Raw genomic sequence first — 19,361 nt, forward strand, 5'->3', positions numbered from 1 at the left:
GAAAATTGACACTTCATTTTACTATGAGCTTTAATACATAAGCAATTCACTCTAATCATAGATAGTATTGAACATGATGCAAGTATACAACACCTGTACAAGGTGTCAAGAATAATTTAGAAATATGAAAATTCGATACACAAATATTCTAATCCATTCTTAAATGACGCAAATATTTAAGATCGACCAGAATATTTTTTCTAAAATCAATGCATGTCCATTCATGTTCATGTCAGAATAATTCAGATTCCTATGCACTGAAATTCCACTGCAGGGTTTACGTTCGGTTTCATAATAGGGCTGAGGTTTGGTGAATCTAAACCAGTCCGACAGGTCGCTTCAGCTGCATAAAAAGGAAATGTCCGGATGTATACACCCATCCCAGATCCATAATTGTCGTTTGGATCCGCTCGAAATTGAAATCCTTCACCAAGTGGACCCGGGAAACGTACGATATTTAGACCAGCAGCCACGTTTCTGGAAGAAGAAAAAAATATGTTTATACCATGTTTTTATTGTGTTGAAGTATATATCTGACGAAAAGCATCATAAGCTAGTGAAATCATCACGTGATATTGCAGAAGTGTCCTTCCTGGCTTAAAATCTGCACTCTTAACAAAGTTGCTACATCATTAATTGTAGTGGTTCCATCAATAAGTCTGCCAGGACAACGAAACTCGACACAGGCCGCCTTTTCCCTTCTGTTGTTTGTAGTTTCGTCCCAAATTAATGGTGCTTTGAAACGTCCGACGTATATGTTGCTGGTATGATCCATCATACTAACACCAGTTGCCTCCAGTGAATGATCTATCGACTATCAAAAACAAATTGCTTTTTTATTATTTTTGTTGTTCGTTTGTTAAACACAAACACAAGTAGACAAAATTCTCTTTGTATCACTTATTCATCGCTTATATATGACATATTCATACGTGACAAGCTGTATGAAGATGTGGTGTTACTTACATCTACTTTCACTTTCATAAAGCACGTTCGTCTAAAGGGACTATTTGCAGGTTCCGTGTACCATGAATTTAATTGATTATGGATAGAATCCCCTGACAGTGAATCACGGATGCCCTCCTTCAATAGTGGTGCAAATTGAAAAATAAATGTAGACTCTGCGATGCATTTCGATCGTCTTTGGTAGACAAAAACAGGTCCTTCTCCATTGAGGTAATTGTTATAATCAGAATCCAGTCTTATCTGTGTTCCATTTGCAATGTTGACTGACACTGCTTGTGGAGGTAAAATATGACGATCACCAGCATAATAGGTTCTCCCTTTCTCAGCCATAAGGTAAACTTCAGAGTTGCAAAAGATTGGCAAACACAAAATCCCGTTATTGTTTGCACTGGTTACCAATGACATTCTGCCTCTGAACGGGCCGCCATTTTTCGTTTTCGTTGCTGCGGTAATTCGGACACCATATTCTGGGTTGCGAAATGTAAAGTCAGAGTATGCTTTCACTCTTACAAAGCATGCATCATCTCTTGTGACTGTGTCGCGAGAAATGACATTACGGTATTCCGTAATGCGACGATAAATCAGAGGCCTATCTGTGTTGATGTTAATGGAGCTTACAAGTCTCGTGTTTCTTACCTGTACTATATTATTCACGATTTCTGTTTGATCTATAATCGGAATAGAATCAGCAATAACCCCCTCAATATTCCCACCACTGGATCTTCTCTTCCGACTTGATCCACTCGAGGAATTATAGGACATTAAACCCCTATCAACCCACTTTCCCGTGTTTATGTCCAAACTATATAAATGCAAATTTTCTCCTGTGTTTGACAAATTGAAGGATGTCGGATCTAGCGACATTTTGATTTTTCCATTTACATATAAAGGTGAACCAGTGGTGTCTTCCACGGATAACTGAACCATACCAAATGTTTCTAAGTCGACAGCATTTCCTTCCTCGTCTGTAAATCTCAGTTCCCCATACATTTCATTTAGGTCATCCAAATTTCGGGTATCAACAAAATGGACTCTAGCATTTGCAGTTCCCTCAAAAGCATTACCGTCACCATCAATAATACTGTCCTCGGCAATTGATAGACTTGTCGTTGATGGTTGTCCTTTCTCCGTTCCAAGAGGTATATCAAAGCCAAGGCGTGTGTTAAATGTTTTTGGTTCGGGTTTTAAAGGAACATGAATATCAATAGAAGTCGTTGTACCAAATGCAACATCTATCACTCTAGTTGTATCCAAGAGTTGACCAGATCTATCATTACGCAAATTCAAAACCACACGTGAAACTTCCCCCGATATTGTGACCGAAAAATACCCTGTGGCTGAAGTAATACCCTTTAGCTCTCCATCTACCATTACCTCACCTCTGTTGAAGGGTACTCTAGAGCTGTTGCGGATACCATACGCCATTCCATTTATAATTGTTGACATTTCATTTTCGCGACATTTGCAGGAGACAATTTTTGTAATCAAATATGTAAACCCGCCATCACATTCTACTTCGATAGATTGCATTTGCGATACGTCACAGCAATGGTTCGGCCACCAATCTTCACATGTCCCGTTGTCAATTAGAGTATTGGTGATGCATTTAGTATTTGGACAATGTCCAACATCTATTACTGATTTCCTGTCTCCGTTATCATTGTAAAAACATCCATTTGGTAGATTTTCCTCTTTCGTTGTCGGTTCCGGATTACAGGTATCAACAGAAGCATCTTAAGATAGTACAAAATTATCAAGTACATTGTTTCAAAATACTATAGCGTTTAAGGTGCATATAGAAATGTTAAAGGAAAACAAATAACAGGCAATATTCCTTCACGAAGTTAAGTATTAATCTTTCAAACAAAGTCAAAACACGGGGTCCAGTTTTGTACATTATAGGAATTTTTAGATTAATGACTATTCGTTACGCACCTTTTTCATTCCTAAGATATTAGGTCAATCAAAACTTTATATTGGCAAAATGCACTGTGATCTATGATCAAAATATCAAGGATGGTTCTGTATGGATTACTTTAAAGGATACAATATTGTAGGTTTCTTGAAACTAACACGCATTAGTGTTTCGAGAATTACTAATTGATAATTTATACAGCAATGCAATTGATGGAACACATTTTGTTTAAAAGATCAAAAGATTATGATGGCACTTTATAAATCAAACCACGTAATTTTAAAAAGCAAATAGGGATTACCTTCAATTCTATATGTTTGACGAAATCATTGGAATTTGGATGATTGATTAATTGATTATTTTACTTCTAGTCAAATCATTTTCAGTCATATTGAGACGTCACCAGCTGTAAGTGAGGTGCAATGAATTTAGGGCCATAGTGCTTAAAGTGGGTTCTTTAAAGTGCCAACGCCTCATATCCGAAAAACCCGCGATTTTCGCCCCTAAATGCCGTGCACGGCGGGTGTGACCGGTCAACAGGGGATGCTTACTCCTCCTAGGCATCTGATTACACCTGGTGTGTCTAAGGGTCCGTATTTGCCCAACTATCTATTTTGTATTGCTTATAGGAGTTATGAGATTGATCACTGTTCGTTATCTTCATCTTTCATTCCCCAAAGGAACAATCACGAACTCACGACCTCCCGGTTACGAAACGAACATTCTACGCGATCATTATATTTGTAACATGTCTTATGAAAATACCACAAACTGTAAAAGAATCAAAATTAAACAAAACAGATTTAATGAATAAATGTAAAGAAATTAACTTTATTGAAATCTCATAATTTTTGCTTGTCATATGTGTGCGCATTATACATTAATAATCAAAAGGTCAAGAGAGTGAATAGCGAACAATCTCACAGCACATATCAGTGAGTTGGGCAACCATGGACCCCAAGATATGCCAGAGGTGGGATCAAATTTCTAGGAGGAGTAAGCATCCCTTGTCGACCGGCCACACCCGTCATGGGCCGTATATCTTGACCAGGTAAACGGAATAATCTGTAGTCAAATCCAGTGTGCCAAAAAACGGCCCAACAATCAGTATAAAACACGTCAGACAGCATTTGACTCAATGATAGGTTGTATTTGCAAACTAGATTGTTATCACGACCAAAGAAGTGCGAAGTGCTGACTGTAAACGAGACTGTTGAATACCCTTTAACACCAACCTTGTCAGTAGCATGCATTGATGTAAAAATTGAATACATCATCCTTTAATATTGATTGATTGATGGATGTTTTCCGCCACATTCAACATTTTTTTTACTTATCTGGTGGCGCCCAGTTTGTATTGATGGATGGAGAACCCAGATACAATATACCTGGGGTGAGACCACTGACCTTCCACAAGTAAACTGGGAAACTTTTTCACATTTATCGGTGCGAGCGAGCGAGATTCGAACCCACGCCGACCAGAGATGAGAGGCGGTGTGATTTTGAGCGCGATGCTCTAACCACTCGGCCACGGAGGCCCCCATCCTTTAATAAGTAAAAGGCTAGCACATATACAAAGTTATGCTTCCATTTCACGAACTTAAAGTTTCAATTGTTTGTATATTGTGTTGTGGCAAAAATATCTTCCATTTTGTGCATTTTGTGAATCACAATATAGCAAAAATCTCTCAAATATAGATTTGAAAGTTATTTTGATAATAGTGAAAACTTATCAAATTACATAAAGTGAAGATTTCGAACTTCTTTCCAAAACAATCAGCTTCAAATCTCTACATAAAAGCAATATTGTAATTTTTCCTGTGAACGTGGTAAATGAGCGCCAGATCCTGTCACATATATGATTTAAACATGATTCAGTGTTTTAGAAACACAAGATCTATGTAGTTATTTGATTGATCACTGTTGGTTATCCTCACCTTTCAACTATATATAATCGATATGCATGTGTATTTTTAATTGCATGTTTCCCTAATATCAAATAATATTGCTTACTCGGTTGCAATCCATCCACTTATTTCGGAGATATTACTAATCAGGCATACCTCTAACGTCTAAAGTGACACGTTCTGACGAAACAGATCCGGCCTCTGTTGTAACTTTACAAAAGTATGTTCCAATGTCCGATTTTTTAACTGAGTTGAATACCAAATTGCCATCTGTTCCTCTTCCGGCTAATATGCTGTCGTCTTTAAACCTGATTTTAAGTGGATAACATAGTAATATTTTGCAGAAAATGAGGTACCGCTACAAAAGATTACTTGGGCTTTTAGATATGATGTTACAGACGGAAGCACCGTGTCACGGAAAGCATTGGCAAAATGAATACCCATCACTACTATCGTTGTAAGCGCCATTTATAGATCAATTTATTGGAGTTTCGTTAAATGCTCTTTAGTGACTGAAAACTTATATAATGGGACAATAGATATACAAGAAATGAATTAATTGTCAAGTACAATACCATTGAAAATCTTGTGGCATGGGAAATCCGTTCGCTTGGCAACAAAACGTTGCTGACAGTCCTACAAATCGGATTTTTGAGACCGGTTTTCTGGAAATCCATGGTTTTTCTGTCAAAATACATTGTACACAGAACACAGTACAGTAAGAATTAAAACTTAAAAATCTTTCATACACAATGTTAAAATGTTAGGTTTATTATAGGTAAGAACAATGATTCTTCTTTAAACAAACCTAGTTTTCGTATTTCAAAATTAGCTTCCCAGTGCGTATTATTCAATCTCCGAGGTGTGACATTCTGTGTCGAAAAACCTCCTTTCTTTACAAACACAGAAGTGGAATTGAAACATATGTTTGATACAGTATAGCGTCCACGAACATTTGTAGTGGCAATAGGACTCCATGGGCGATAAGAGAGAAATATGTCAACTTCGGCTACTGAAAAGTTTGTTCGGTCATTCACCGTTCCAATGATGGTTGATGAAACACATTCACAAATTTCACAATTCGGACTGAGATTTCCACCGTCAGGACATATTCTTGCACAATCTGAAAAAAAATCGATACCTAGTGAAGATATTGGGATCATGGCATGTTTTGACTAGTCAACAGGGGATGCGTGCACCCCTGGTGTGTCCTGGGCTCTTTATAAGATATATGAAATTGATCACTCTTCGTCATTTTCGTTTGTTCATTTAATACTAGAATTTGGTTCATATATGTGCGCAGAACCATCACTTATATTTTGTTTCATACAAACCAGGACAATTCCAGGTAGCGCATTGTCGTGTTTCTAAAGAAATTCCAACACATGATTTCCCCCCATACATCGGTGGAGGGGACGTGCAGGTTCGGGTGCGCCGTTGTGTCCCTGTGTTGCATGTTACACTGCAGTCAGACCACGAGTCCCAGTAAGTCCATTTTCCGTCTACTGCATCTAATTAAAAGCAAAACCATTAGTGTAAATTAACAGATAATTCTACAACCACCTTTCAAAAAGCGAGTTCATAAACCAGGTTTTCCGGCTCTTATTTTAATGAGTATTTTGAAATTGGAATACGACCTATCATTGGGTTAAATGCTGTCTGACGTGTTTCATACCAATTGTTAGACGTTCTCGGCACACGGATTTTGACTACGGGTAACTCCGTTTACCTGATCAGGATATAGGAGTGATGGTGGGTGTGGCCGGTCTAGAGGGGGTGCTTATTTATCCTAGGTACTTGATCCCACCTCTGGTGTGTCCAAGGGTCCGTGGTATATTCATGAGTCCGTGTTTGTCCAACTATCTATTTTGAATGCGCATCTGGTGCATCACAATTGGTACCGTATAAGTTTTACATTATGACCCCTGGGTCGAGGTTTCTGCTGGTGGACTGTTAGTCCCCGGTGGTCTCTACAACCCAGTAGCTAAGTACTTCGTTACTAGCTTGCAAATACGGATGTATATTTAATTGCTGTTATAAAATTTAGAAATTCCTTTCAAAATGAAGGAGTATCTCCCTCATGCATAGCTCTTATCCTTAGACGAATTTGACTCCACTTTTTTGGCACACTGTCTTTCCCTATAATAGTTCCAAAACTGAATTGTTATTTCGGATTTCAAACATTTCGGTTGAGCATCACTGAAGAGACATTATTTGTCGAAATGCGCATCAGGTGCATCAGAATTGGTACCGTATAAGTTTTACATTATAGGGGTTATTAAATTAATTACTGTTCGTTATTCTCACCTTTCATTCTTCTACTACACAAAATTTGAAACATTTGTGTTATTTACTAGATAATGGGGAATGTCAATTGGTCTTTGTAAGAAAAACCTTGTGTGGATATATTTTTCGATTGTTTAATCAATAAATGAAACTTACCATTTATAGAAGCATCTGGTGGATTACCGCGGTTGTCATCTGTAAAAACCGTGGCTTATATTAATAAGATAGCCAACTGCATTGATGAACACAGCTACAAAGTTCTTTATGAAAATTGTTCTTTTTTAACATTCATAAAACCATCGTATCATACTTCTAAACAGACACTAGGTTATTTTCAGGCATAATAGGTCTAACGGGTACGAATGTATAGGAGATTAATTTTTCAAATGGATCGTTTTGAACATTTTATATTTTGCCTCTTATGCGATCCTGGCCTAAAATTTCTAAAAATGTATTGTAAAAAATATTCCAACTTGATTTTCACATAATTGTTGATATGAAGGTATATAATTTTAACGTGTGTCATACTCTGTTTCAGAAACAAAAACGTTTAAAAGATAGTTATGAAACTAATAGCCCTGTTGCAACTTGGTGCTTTTTATGGACATCTATTTTGAAAAAAAAAAAAAAAGAAACACACACATCACAATACCATATCAAAGAAACATACATCACAATACCACATTAATTCCGCAAAATTAATCCAACAAATAACGTCGAAGATTTTATAAATTGTGACTGAAAAACACGTAGATATTCATAATATTTTATTACAATAATACTTATTTCAAGTCACACACATATGAAATTAACCAATAGGTGTCAAAGCATATCTTCTTTCTGTATCAAGCAACGTTATGCAGATTTATGTAATACTTTTTATCATTTTGACAAATTTTGCATACACGAGTAAATCCTAGCATTCAAGAGATTTATTTTCAAAAACGTGTAATTATCTAAATATTTTCCAACATTTAGTTTACACATGTTATATACATTGAAACATCTCTAAACCGGTCCCTAAGAAAACCGTTTCTCCCTGAGTATCGGCCGATTTTTAAAGTCATGGCAGAAATCTTACTATATATTTTTAAAGAAATTCTTACAAAATCGACCACCCACTGGGAACCAGACAACGGCCACTTTTTGGAGAATATTTGTTAACAAAGATGTGTAATTTACTTTTATAATACCGACCACTTCTTGAAGACCAGAGGATTTTGGCCAGAGAGTGATCAAGATCGGCCAGGTGTGAATATTGACTGATCGACGGGCCGGGTGGGAAATCATCAACCGGAGGTGTGAAAAACACGTGGTCTCATTAATTTATATAGTTTACTCGTGTTGTTAATGATAATTATCAAAAGATAAATTAATTTTCGTGATCCCCATAGACTTAAAATTCCTAAGAAATATCTATACTACAATTTCATATTTACTACTGTACTTTTCAAAAACGTCAAAACATATTTGTTAATGACATAAGCGATGTATGTATAAACAGAGTCTTTATAGGTAAAAGGAATTTCAATAATAGGCCTTTGTATTTTCTTTATATATTTTGTTAAAGATATTCAGTTTAAAATTAGATAAATTCAGCGAGAATATTTCGAGTAAGTAGAAGCAGATTAAATTGATCTCCGTAGAAAATTAATCATAGACCACCATATCAAAGTGAACAGTACCTCTTTTGTGAAAGTTGAGATAAATGTCTTTAAATGCTAAATTCTCGGTAAACCGGCCACCCCTCTAACCGGCATGGGTTTTTCTTTCGGTCCGAGAGCCGGCCGGTTTAGAGAAGTTTCACTATATATACTTACGTCTGTAAACACTTTTAAGAGAGCCCTAGATTTTAACAACATTAGATTCCTTAAGTTGTACTTAAGTTTAATTAAAACTAGCATTTTATCACAATTGGATTAACACTCCAAATTACAATGTTATTGTTTTGGGCTTGCAAATCATCAGGTTATCCGGACACGTTCTATTCGTTCACTTGTCTGAAAAAGTGCAAAAGGGGTAAAGAATGACGTAAAGAAATTCCCAGAGGAAGAGTTCATAAATAAAATACTTCATAAATCTAACCTAATTGGTCACGTTATAGATCATTATCTATATAATCTACCGCAAATAATGATTTTCTTTGAGAGACTCCTACCTTTCTTCAGAATGACAACACCCAGAATTACCCCAACAGTCGCAATTACTCCAACCACGACAATGGCACCAAATATCAGGGCTATCTTTTTTTTCGCTATATCAGACGATACAGCGACGATTGTAGGTTGTTCAGTTGTGTGGACATATCTATCGTCGAAAGAATTGAATTTTACACTAGAGCTCATTTTTCTTGAGCTCGGAGTGACAGTGTTTCAAATCCCTTTTCGGAGGTTTATATATATCTATATATATGCTAAGTGTTCCAAACATATACATACTTATAGATAAGTCATTCTATATACCACCAAGATTTACGGTATTTGAGTTCAATGACATGCAAAATACTCATGTGAAATATACAAAACGACATCTGAAGTAGACCTACGCATATATCATTTATAGCAATGTTTAAGTTATTTACACAATCTTTACAAGCCAGATGACATTGATGACATTTTTTTCTTAGAAGAAAATGCAATAAGATTGCTATTTAGTCAACATACAAATAGAGACACGGGTTTCTTAGGGACATAGAAACTAACAACTCAACTGCATGACAAACTGGATGAGTTTAGCTTTTCCATCAAAAACTGTCCAATATTTATGTGGCAATATTTCATTACCAGCTGCATATAGTGTTTATGTCCTTCAACTGATTCGATACTCTAGAGGTTGTTCTGGGTATTATCAGTTTTGTTTTAATCTAGCTAGGTTACCGGCAAAGTTGATGTTACAGGGGTTTCAAACATCTCGCTGAAAGTCAGCATTTCGCAAATAAAAATAATTTGGCATGACAATACAACCTGTCATTTGGTCAAATGTGTTTCATAGAAGATGATCCCCATTTAATTTGAGGTCACATGGTCAAAGGTCAAACTGGACATAGGGATATGCTGTCTGTTCCATATATTGATAACCATTTGATTGACAGACATCGAACTTGGTACACTGATACATCTTCAGGAGAAGATGACCCCTATTGAATTTGAGGTCACATGGTCAAAGGTCAAACTGGACATATGAATATAATCTCCGTTCAATATCTTGAGAACCCTTTGTTTGACAGACATCAAACTTGTTACACTGGTACATCTTCAGGAGAAGACGACTCCTATTGATTTCCAGATCACATGGTCAAAGGTCAAACTGGACATTGGAATATATTGTCTGCTCAATATATTGAGAACCCTTTGCTTGACAGACATTAAACTTGGTTCTTTGGTATATCATCAGGAGAAAATTACAGCTATTGATTTTGAGGTCGAGTGATCGAAGGTCAAGGGTCAAACTGGACATAGGAATATACTGTCCGCTCAATATCTTGAGACACCTTTTGCTTGACAGACATCAAACTTGGTACACTGGTACACTGTACATCTTCAGGAGAAGATGAATACTAATTATTTTTAGGTCACATGGTCAAAAGTCAAGGGTCAAACTGGACATGGAAGTATACTGTCCGCTCAATATCATGAGAAACAAAGAATTTTCAATTAAACCCTACTGATTTTCTGGCCACATGGTCAAGGGTCAAACTGGAAATACGAAAATACTGTCTGTTCAATATCTTGATAACCCTTTGCTTAACAGACATCAGACTTGGCACATTAGTACATCTTAAGAAATAAATAATGTCTATTGATTTTGAGGTCACATGGTCAAAGGTCAAACTTGATTTAGGAAGATACTGTCCACTCAATATCTTGAGAACCCTTTGCTTGACAGAAATCAAACTTGGTACACTGGTACATCTCCAGGAGAAGATGTTTGAGATCATATGTTTAAAGGTCAAGGGTCAAACTGGACATTGTAATATACTGTACGCTCAACATCTTAAGAACCCTTTTCTTGACATACATCAAACTTGGTATTCTGGTACATCTTCAGGAGAAGATTACCCCTATTGAAGTTGCGGTCACATGATCAAAGGTCAAGAGTCAAACTGGGCATAGGGATATACTGTCCATTCAATATCTTGAGAACCCTTTGCTTGACAGACATCAAACTTGGTACAATGGCACATCTTCAGGAGAAGATGATCACTATTGATTTTGAGGTAACATGTTTAAAAGTCAAGGGTCAACCTGGACATTGGAATATGCTGCCCGCTTAATATCTTGAGAACCCTTTGCTTGACAGACATCAAACTTAGTACACTGATATATATTCAGGAGAAGATGACTCCTATTGATTTTGAGGTCAAAGGTCCAGGATCAAACTGGACATTGTAATATACTGTCCACTCAATATCTTGATAACCCTTTTGTTTGACAGACATCAAACTTAGTATACTGGTACACCTTCAGGAGAAACTTACCCATATTGATTTTGAGGTAAATATTGAGGTCAATAGTTGAACTGGACATAATATATATCATCTCTTATATCTTAAGAATTATTTGCTTGATTGACACCAAACTTGGGACACTGGTACATCATCAGGAGTAGATGACCCCTATTGATTTTAAGGTCACATGGTCAATCCACTCTTGACCTAGGAATATATTGTCTGCTCAATATTTTGAATTGTTGATACTTCTATCAATTAAATGATGTGTGTGAATAACCCTTTTCAATTTTGCACCATGGGGGCATATGTGTTTTCCAGACATCTCTTGTTTTCATGCGATAACCCAGGGAATATCTAAAAACATCTAAAAATACACGAGATGTTTGTAAAACATATAACCCACCCCCACCCCCATCTCCCCGGGTGCAAAATTGAAAAGGGTTATACACATGCATCATTTGATTGATAGTAGGTGTAGTATCACAAATTCAAGATACTGAGCACACAATATCTTCCTATGTCAGGAGTGTGTTGACCATGTGACCTAAAAATCAATAGGAGTCATCTTCTCCTTATGCTGCACCAGTCTACCACATTTAGTGTCAATCAAGCAAATAATTCTTAAAATATAGGAGACAATACATTGCTATATACAGTTTAACTCTTGACCTTTGACCATGTGACCTCAAAATCAATAAGGGTCGTTTCTCTCCTGAAGATGTATCAGTGTACCAAGTTTGATGTCTGTCAAGCAAAATTGAAAAGGGTTATACACATGCATCATTTGATTGATAGTAGGTGTAGCATCACAAATTCAAGATACTGAGCACACAATATCTTCCTATGTCAGGAGTGTGTTGACCATGTGACCTAAAAATTAATAGGAGTCATCTTCTCCTTATGCTGCACCAGTCTACCACATTTAGTGTCAATCAAGCAAATAATTCTTAAAATATAGGAGACAATACATTGCTATATACAGTTTAACTCTTGACCTTTGACCATGTGACCTCAAAATCAATAAGGGTCGTTTCTCTCCTGAAGATGTATCAGTGTACCAAGTTTGATGTCTGTCAAGCAAAGGGTTCTCAATATATTGAGCAGATATTGTATTCTTATGTACAGTTTGACTCTTGACCTTTGACCATGTGACCTCAAAATCAATAGGGGTAAGTTAGTTCTTGTGATGTACAGTGTACCAAGTTTGCTGTCTGTCAAGCAAAGGGTTCTCAAGATATTGAGCAGACAGTGTCTTCCTATGTCCAGTTTGACCTTGACCATGTGACCTCAAAATCAATAGGGGTCATCCTCTCCTAAAAATGTAGCAGTAAACCAAGTTTGATATCTGTCAAGCAAAGGTTTCCCTAGATATTGATTTGTCAGTATATTTCTATGTCCAGTTTAACCTTTGACCTTTCAACATGTGACCTCAAAATCAATAGGGGTCATCTATTTTTTGGGATGTACTAGTGTACCAAGTTTGATGTCTTTCAAGCAAAGGATTCTCAAGATATTGAGCGGACAGTGTCTTCCTATGTTCAGAGTAGATTGACCCTTAACCTTTTGACCTGAGAACCAATAGGGGTCTTTTTCTACTTATAACCAACCCACCTATGAAATATCATTACGATTAAGTGTATGGTTCTCAAGATATTGAGCGGACAACATGTGTCTACCGACATACCGACCGACCGACAGGTGCAAAGCAATATGTCCCTATTCTTTGAAGGGGGGGGGGGCATAATAACTGGGCAAGAAAACTCAAAATTCCATTCAATTATTCCTAACATAGAGTAGATCCAAGTTTATGAAATTCATGGTTTAGTAGGGTAGGGTGGGAATCAAGGTTAGAATAGATTTTCGTAACCCTTTGCTTGCCATTAAAAGGCGACTAAATGGGGCGGTCCTTTGGTTGAGTGGATGTATATAGTTTAACGTCCTTCTCGAGAACTTCTCATTGATATGGAGACGTCACCAATACTGATTAATTGTTTCCAATTTAGGCCTATGTTCGGCGCTTATGGCTTATGCCACTACATGTTTTAACGACTTAGGTCTGTCGCGGCCAGGTTTCGAACCCCGACCTACCGCATGCGGGACGAACGCTAAACCTTTAGATCCGTCTTCAAAGAAAACGTAAATACCTAGGCCAAGGGTCACAGCACTGCAGAATCGGCATAATCCATACCAATACATTGTATAGAAGATAAATAGATGGGTAAATAGATAGCGAAATGAAATAAATCATGGATTGCTCTATCACAATATGTTGTTTTATATTTAGGATTATAAAATTTATAAAGACAAATAGAATGACACTGAAACAAGGTTACTCACTCGCTTCCTATCTAAAAGTAAGTACTTCTTAAATCTGCATACCTAATTATAAGTGTCACACATTTTGTTCGTATGGCAATACACTACACTATAAGTATGGGACTGCGTTTAAGATCGTAGCGGTTAGCCTATGGGCTAGATATGGTGGCTGATTTGTGCTATTTTACAATGTGTTGTCTTTCCTCTAGTTTGAGGCGAAAATAGCTAGTATTCTTTTGTTGTATTTTCGTTATTTCGGGACAAAAAGTCGCTAAATATTATTTTGTTGTATTTTCACTTCGAAATAACAAAACGACGATATAGTGTAAAATGACACAAATCATCCGCCATAGCAAGCCCCTAGGCTAGCTGCTACAATCTTGGACACATCCCAGTACTGCTTATAAATGTTACACACTGTGTTACTATGGTTAAACAACACACTACAGTACTTGTATATATAACATATACATTGTGTTACTATGGTTACACTAAATTTAACACGTTGTGAATTATCTCAGATTTGTTGAATCAGATGATTTAATGGAGTCTTATCACAAAAGCCACATCACAGAAATTGCTTATTAGCCACTTCTGTAATTTACACGGTGTGTATTACTGTAATTAACACCCTGTGTTTAGTTGTATTAAGCACACTGTTTGTATGTTTAATGAACACCGTGTTTATATCTGAAATTAACAAGGTGTTAAACTATGTAAGTAACAAGGTCTTTAGATCTATGAATAACGCCGTAAAGCTGCGTAATTAACACTGTGTTTATAGATATAGGATTTTCTTCACTTTAGCAGTGTTATACTCAGTCACAAAGAGGTTGTCTCTGATGTCCACACATAGACCGTATGGAGACTCTAAATGACAGTGAATGTAACGGAGGAATTGTCCGTCCTGATCTAGGATGTGGATACGGTGATTGTTAAAGTCTGCTGTCAGGATGTGACTCTGGCTGTCTGTAGTGATGCCGTATGGAATAAATGGTTGATTGGTATTAGAGGGATGACCAGTGTATCTAAATCGGAGTTTTCCTGACTGATTGACCACCACCACTGCACTAGATAACCAGTCCGCCACACAGATAACCAGGTTCTTGTTCTCACTGAGGTATTTAATGGGATAAGATGAATAGAGAGGACGACCCTGATCATCAAACTTAATGCTTTGTTTCTCTGTGGAGCCGGAGTAGCTCACGACTTTGGATTGTTTGTTATCATCACTGTCCATGGTAACCAGGAGATCATCAGAGACATAGCGAGGATGCCACCCCTGTAGTGTGATCACGGTCTGTATCTGTTTATTCTTTATTAAGTTAACAGTTCCATCTCTATAGTCAGTATAAAAAAGTGCACATAATCCTTCAGTTTATAAGGGATTTATAAAAGGTGAAACTATTTGCCATATTTATTTGTAAATTAGCCGACGAATATACCACTTTATCTTAGAATGTAAATTACTATCCGCTCTACGGAAAGAATTTCGGGGTCCTAGATATTGTCATGTACCAAATACACTGAAATGTAGAGAGTTCATGACAACAAGAAACCTTAAAACAGTTTTTTAAAAACCCAACTATGTATATCCATGAGTTAGTCTGTTGTCCTTCCTAAAATGTATATATATTAAATTATATGCATTATGTCCACCACCTTTATTTTGTGCTAATGCACATACATGTGTATGTATTAGTTATATAATTGTACCCTTGGCAATGTTGTTTAAATACTAACTTATATATTTATGTACCTCTTGTACCATTGTATGAATGATTTGAGTGAATAAATTAATTGAATTGACTGAAGACATTCTTAAATATTTCAAAACAAACCCTCTAAAGAGGGACTATAGTGATAATGAAATGAATGAAAACAGTACAAGTGGTACTTGATAACTACGATATCAGGTGTAAATTAAAGCAAAAAACCGGGTATGCACCTTGTTTTTATCACCAAATACAACCCATCAAGCAAAAGCTTTTAAATTACTGGCACATCCTCCAGAGAGACAAAGACGTTTTCTCTGCTTTACATTGTACCTATCAACGCAATAAAAATTTAAGGGATATGCTCACACCCTCATTTCAGAATAATCAAACTGCATGATAATTGTGAAGTGCAAATACAATTCTGATGAGGCGGATCTGCATGCAGCGAAAATTCAATCTATCGATCAATCCAATCAATTATATCAATTTTCACACCACCGAAACACTTAATTAGTGTAGAGTCAAGTGATTGTTGAGGTATGTGGCTGATGGGAGCCATATATATTCTTACTAGATTTATGGGGGCTAGTGTTGAAGTAATTTTGGAGAAATCCTGTAATCCGATACACGAGGTCTGGGACCTTTCAGCGAACATAGTAGATAAACGTGTAGTGAATGGATAAGTTGGCTGCTTTGTAATGTCATTAGATTTCTGTAAAACTCCATTGGCGATGATGAAATCGTAGTAAATCAAGAACCAGGAGCTTGTTAAGCTCTACTGACACACACGTTGTATTCTCAAAAAATGTTCTTAATTTCGTTTTTTATTTAATAATTTCATTTTTTTTTTTATTTCGTTTTCGTTTTTTATTTAATATTTTCGTTTTTATTTATTAATTTCGTTTTTTATTTAATAATTTCGTATTTTATATAATAATTTTGTCTTTATTTAATTTTGGTTTGCACTAATGGACGTCCGTACATGTGGTCTATTAATTATCGGGATAGCCAATTGTGATGTACTCATGATCATTTAAAAGTCAAACAAATCATTAAAAGATATCGTGAATATTATATCCTGATACAGAGCACCCTGAATTTATAGAAAATGATGTTAACTTTTTTTTAAATGCGTATGCCTTGTGGTGTTTATTTAAAACAATGTAAACACTATAGCAAGGAACCAAAATGAGCAAGTGCGCGTCCTACCAGCAAGTATTCTTACTGACCCGTGCTCTCTCTCTCTCTCTCTCTCTCTCTCTCTCTCTCTCTCTCTCTCTCTCTCTCTCTCTCTCTCTCTCTCTCTCTCTCATGCATGTGCATCATGTTTTACACGCCAATCAAATTAAGAAAAAGACGAAGTACTAAAACGTTGGACGTGTGCACTCAAAGGACACATCGCATGTTTCCAAAGTACATGTATACAAATTTATATGCATTTTGTCTTTTTATGCGTATAGTAAAAAATTCCAATAGTTTGTTGCCGAAATATTGCGATAATTAGCCACTATACAGATTCGAATCTAACCGCCGATTTCAAAAAGTCTCATTTTCAATTAATTAGGTATGCGCACGGTACAGTGACGTCATATACGACATTAATCCATCAACTGAGAGTGAAAACAGTGTTAAATAGTTTTTAAAACTCAGCTTTTAGGGGCCTAATTTATTCATCATCAACAATATTGATTTCACTGTTGACAAATTTCCCGAATGTTATATGTTTTAGCCACCAGAATTCATTTTTGAATTGTGATATGCGCACGTCGTTAGGAAAAAAGTGAGAGCACAGCGTTATACTGTGCATTAAAAAAAGAGATGAAAGCATTATAATTTAATTTACAGTTACGAAATACAATAGTTTATTATTCATAATTAAACAGCATCCACGTCTTTTGTCTTACACCCTCCTTCGAAAAATTCAAAAAGAAAAAGAAACTCAGTTTGAAAATTGTCTACTGACAGCTAGTACACCCTTAAACAGCACAAAACACCCTATTGCAATGCTATTTATAAGGGGTACATGTAAAGTAACAATTGCACATGGTATTTAATCGACTTCGGATATTTTGTGCTTCCTCCCCCCCCCTTTCCAACTTTTAAAACGTTGTGTAAGTCAAACCGAAAGCCGACATCGAAGGGGAGGCGAATTTTATTTGTATGTGGTAACTTTCGCAGGGACCTAAGACACCATTTTTGATTGTCATAATTAAAAGAGTTCGGTTATACAATAGGTTTCGTTTCGGTATGTTTCGTTTCGGTAAATTTCGTTTCGTTTCGGTATATTTCGTTTCGATTTCGTTCCGCACTTTACGGGTACCCATTTATAAGCCGTTAACGCGATTTTTTTTATTGAAACAACAACTTTCACGAAGATCAAACGCTGTCATTTTGTATCGCCCCCGACTCTGTGATGTAGGTACTCCAAAAAGAACTTGCAGGATTAGAGATGGGACCAACATAATATTTTTCTTTTGCCCTACAAACATGAATTATTGAGTTTGACAACTTGTCTTGTTGTTCATGATTATGAAATGAGTGTCTATCTCATACGTTATGTTACGGATGAGAAATCCTGGCACTTCTATGGTAGACGATATAACTCCTCCCCATTTCAAGTGAATAACAAGCTTTAAAGGGGTTCAGAAATGAGATTGCCAGCTACGGAAGCCTATTTTGGGATTTATCAAAAATATATTTCTAATTTGAATTAACGAATTTCAGAATTCGTTGTTTCGATTTTAATTCGTTATTTAAGACATTAAAATTCGTCATAACGGATTAAATTCGTTATAACGAATTTGTAAACTTTTATAAATCTCAAAACTCCTATAAGGAATACAAAATTAACAGTTGGGCAAACACTTACTCCTGAATATACCTGAAGTGGGATCAGGTGCCTGACCTTGCGACACTTTCACCCAACTATGTTTTAGCTACTCGTTTTAACAAATTGAAATTGATTTGTTTCAATCAATCAAAATCCGATTTAATGAATTGAAAAATCTAAAATTTCAAATTATCTAAACTATTCTTACTAATTTCTGTAATTCCTTATCACAAATTATTTACTAATTTGATATCAACAATTTTATAAATCGTAACATCGAATTTGATATAACCATTTTTAAAATTCGTGTTTTCATATTTAATTTGTTATAACAAATTCAAAAAAATCTGTTATACCAAAGAACTAGAGCTACAAAGTGCTAACATTGGCCCTTTCGCCAAAATAAATGAGACTTTCACAGTTGATGCTCTAAGATTTATAGGTTATAGAACAATTTATTTTATAACAATATCTTTTCTAGTTTTCGTTTTACAGTCGTTTAAACTTTGTGTTGTTTATCAGCATGAAAACTATATAACGTCATGATGTTGACGTTATGAAAATCACAGCGTAATACACAAAAAAATGGACACATAGGTTAATATATATTTTGGGGGCTTATTCTGGTTGTAAATCACAACTGTTAAAATACTAGGAACTTGTATACAGTGAAACTTCTCCAAACCGGCCCATCAGAAAACCGGTTCTCCCTGAATATCGGCCGATTTTCAAAGTCCCGGCAGAAACCTTAACATTTCCTTACAAAGAAAGTTTCACAAAACCGGCCACTCCTGAAAACCGGACATCGGCCACTTTTTAAAGTACAATTGTTAACAAACATGTGTAATTTACCCTTATAATACCGGCCACTATTTGAAGACTAGAACATTTTGTCAAGAAGGGTGATTAAGACCGGCCAGGTGTGAAAGATTACTGACCTACTGGCCAGGTGGGAAATTATTGACCGGAGGTG

The 19,361-nt window shown here is 36.2% G+C and overlaps 1 protein-coding gene across 1 annotated transcript; it reads right to left on the reverse strand.

Moving 5' to 3' along the window:
- Positions 1 to 12: 12 nt before the first annotated feature.
- Positions 13 to 9,450, reverse strand: LOC125662492 (cartilage intermediate layer protein 2-like). Its single transcript, XM_048894728.2, has 9 exons — positions 9,233 to 9,450; positions 7,231 to 7,269; positions 6,123 to 6,299; positions 5,597 to 5,911; positions 5,364 to 5,472; positions 4,945 to 5,096; positions 967 to 2,699; positions 570 to 814; positions 13 to 477 (listed from the first exon to the last, which is right to left on the reverse strand). Exons 1-9 carry the CDS (start codon positions 9,417 to 9,419, stop codon positions 243 to 245), a joined length of 3,192 nt encoding a protein of 1,063 aa, XP_048750685.2. The 5' UTR covers positions 9,420 to 9,450; the 3' UTR covers positions 13 to 242.
- Positions 9,451 to 19,361: the final 9,911 nt, after the last annotated feature.

Source organism: Ostrea edulis, chromosome 8 (assembly GCF_947568905.1).
Source record: "Ostrea edulis chromosome 8, xbOstEdul1.1, whole genome shotgun sequence".
Classification (NCBI taxonomy): Eukaryota; Metazoa; Mollusca; class Bivalvia; order Ostreida; family Ostreidae; genus Ostrea; species Ostrea edulis.

Bases quoted from the DNA above. Each gene is read 5' to 3' on its own strand.
- LOC125662492 (XM_048894728.2), bottom strand. From the start codon at position 9,419: ATGAGCTCTAGTGTAAAATTCAATTCTTTCGACGATAGATATGTCCAC. The intron at 5,912-6,122 runs GTTTGTATGAAA...ATTTTTTTTCAG, and splicing joins CGCTACCTGGAATTGTCCTG to ATTGTGCAAGAATATGTCCT. The intron at 2,700-4,944 runs GTATGCCTGATT...TACTATCTTAAG, and splicing joins TGTCACTTTAGACGTTAGAG to ATGCTTCTGTTGATACCTGT.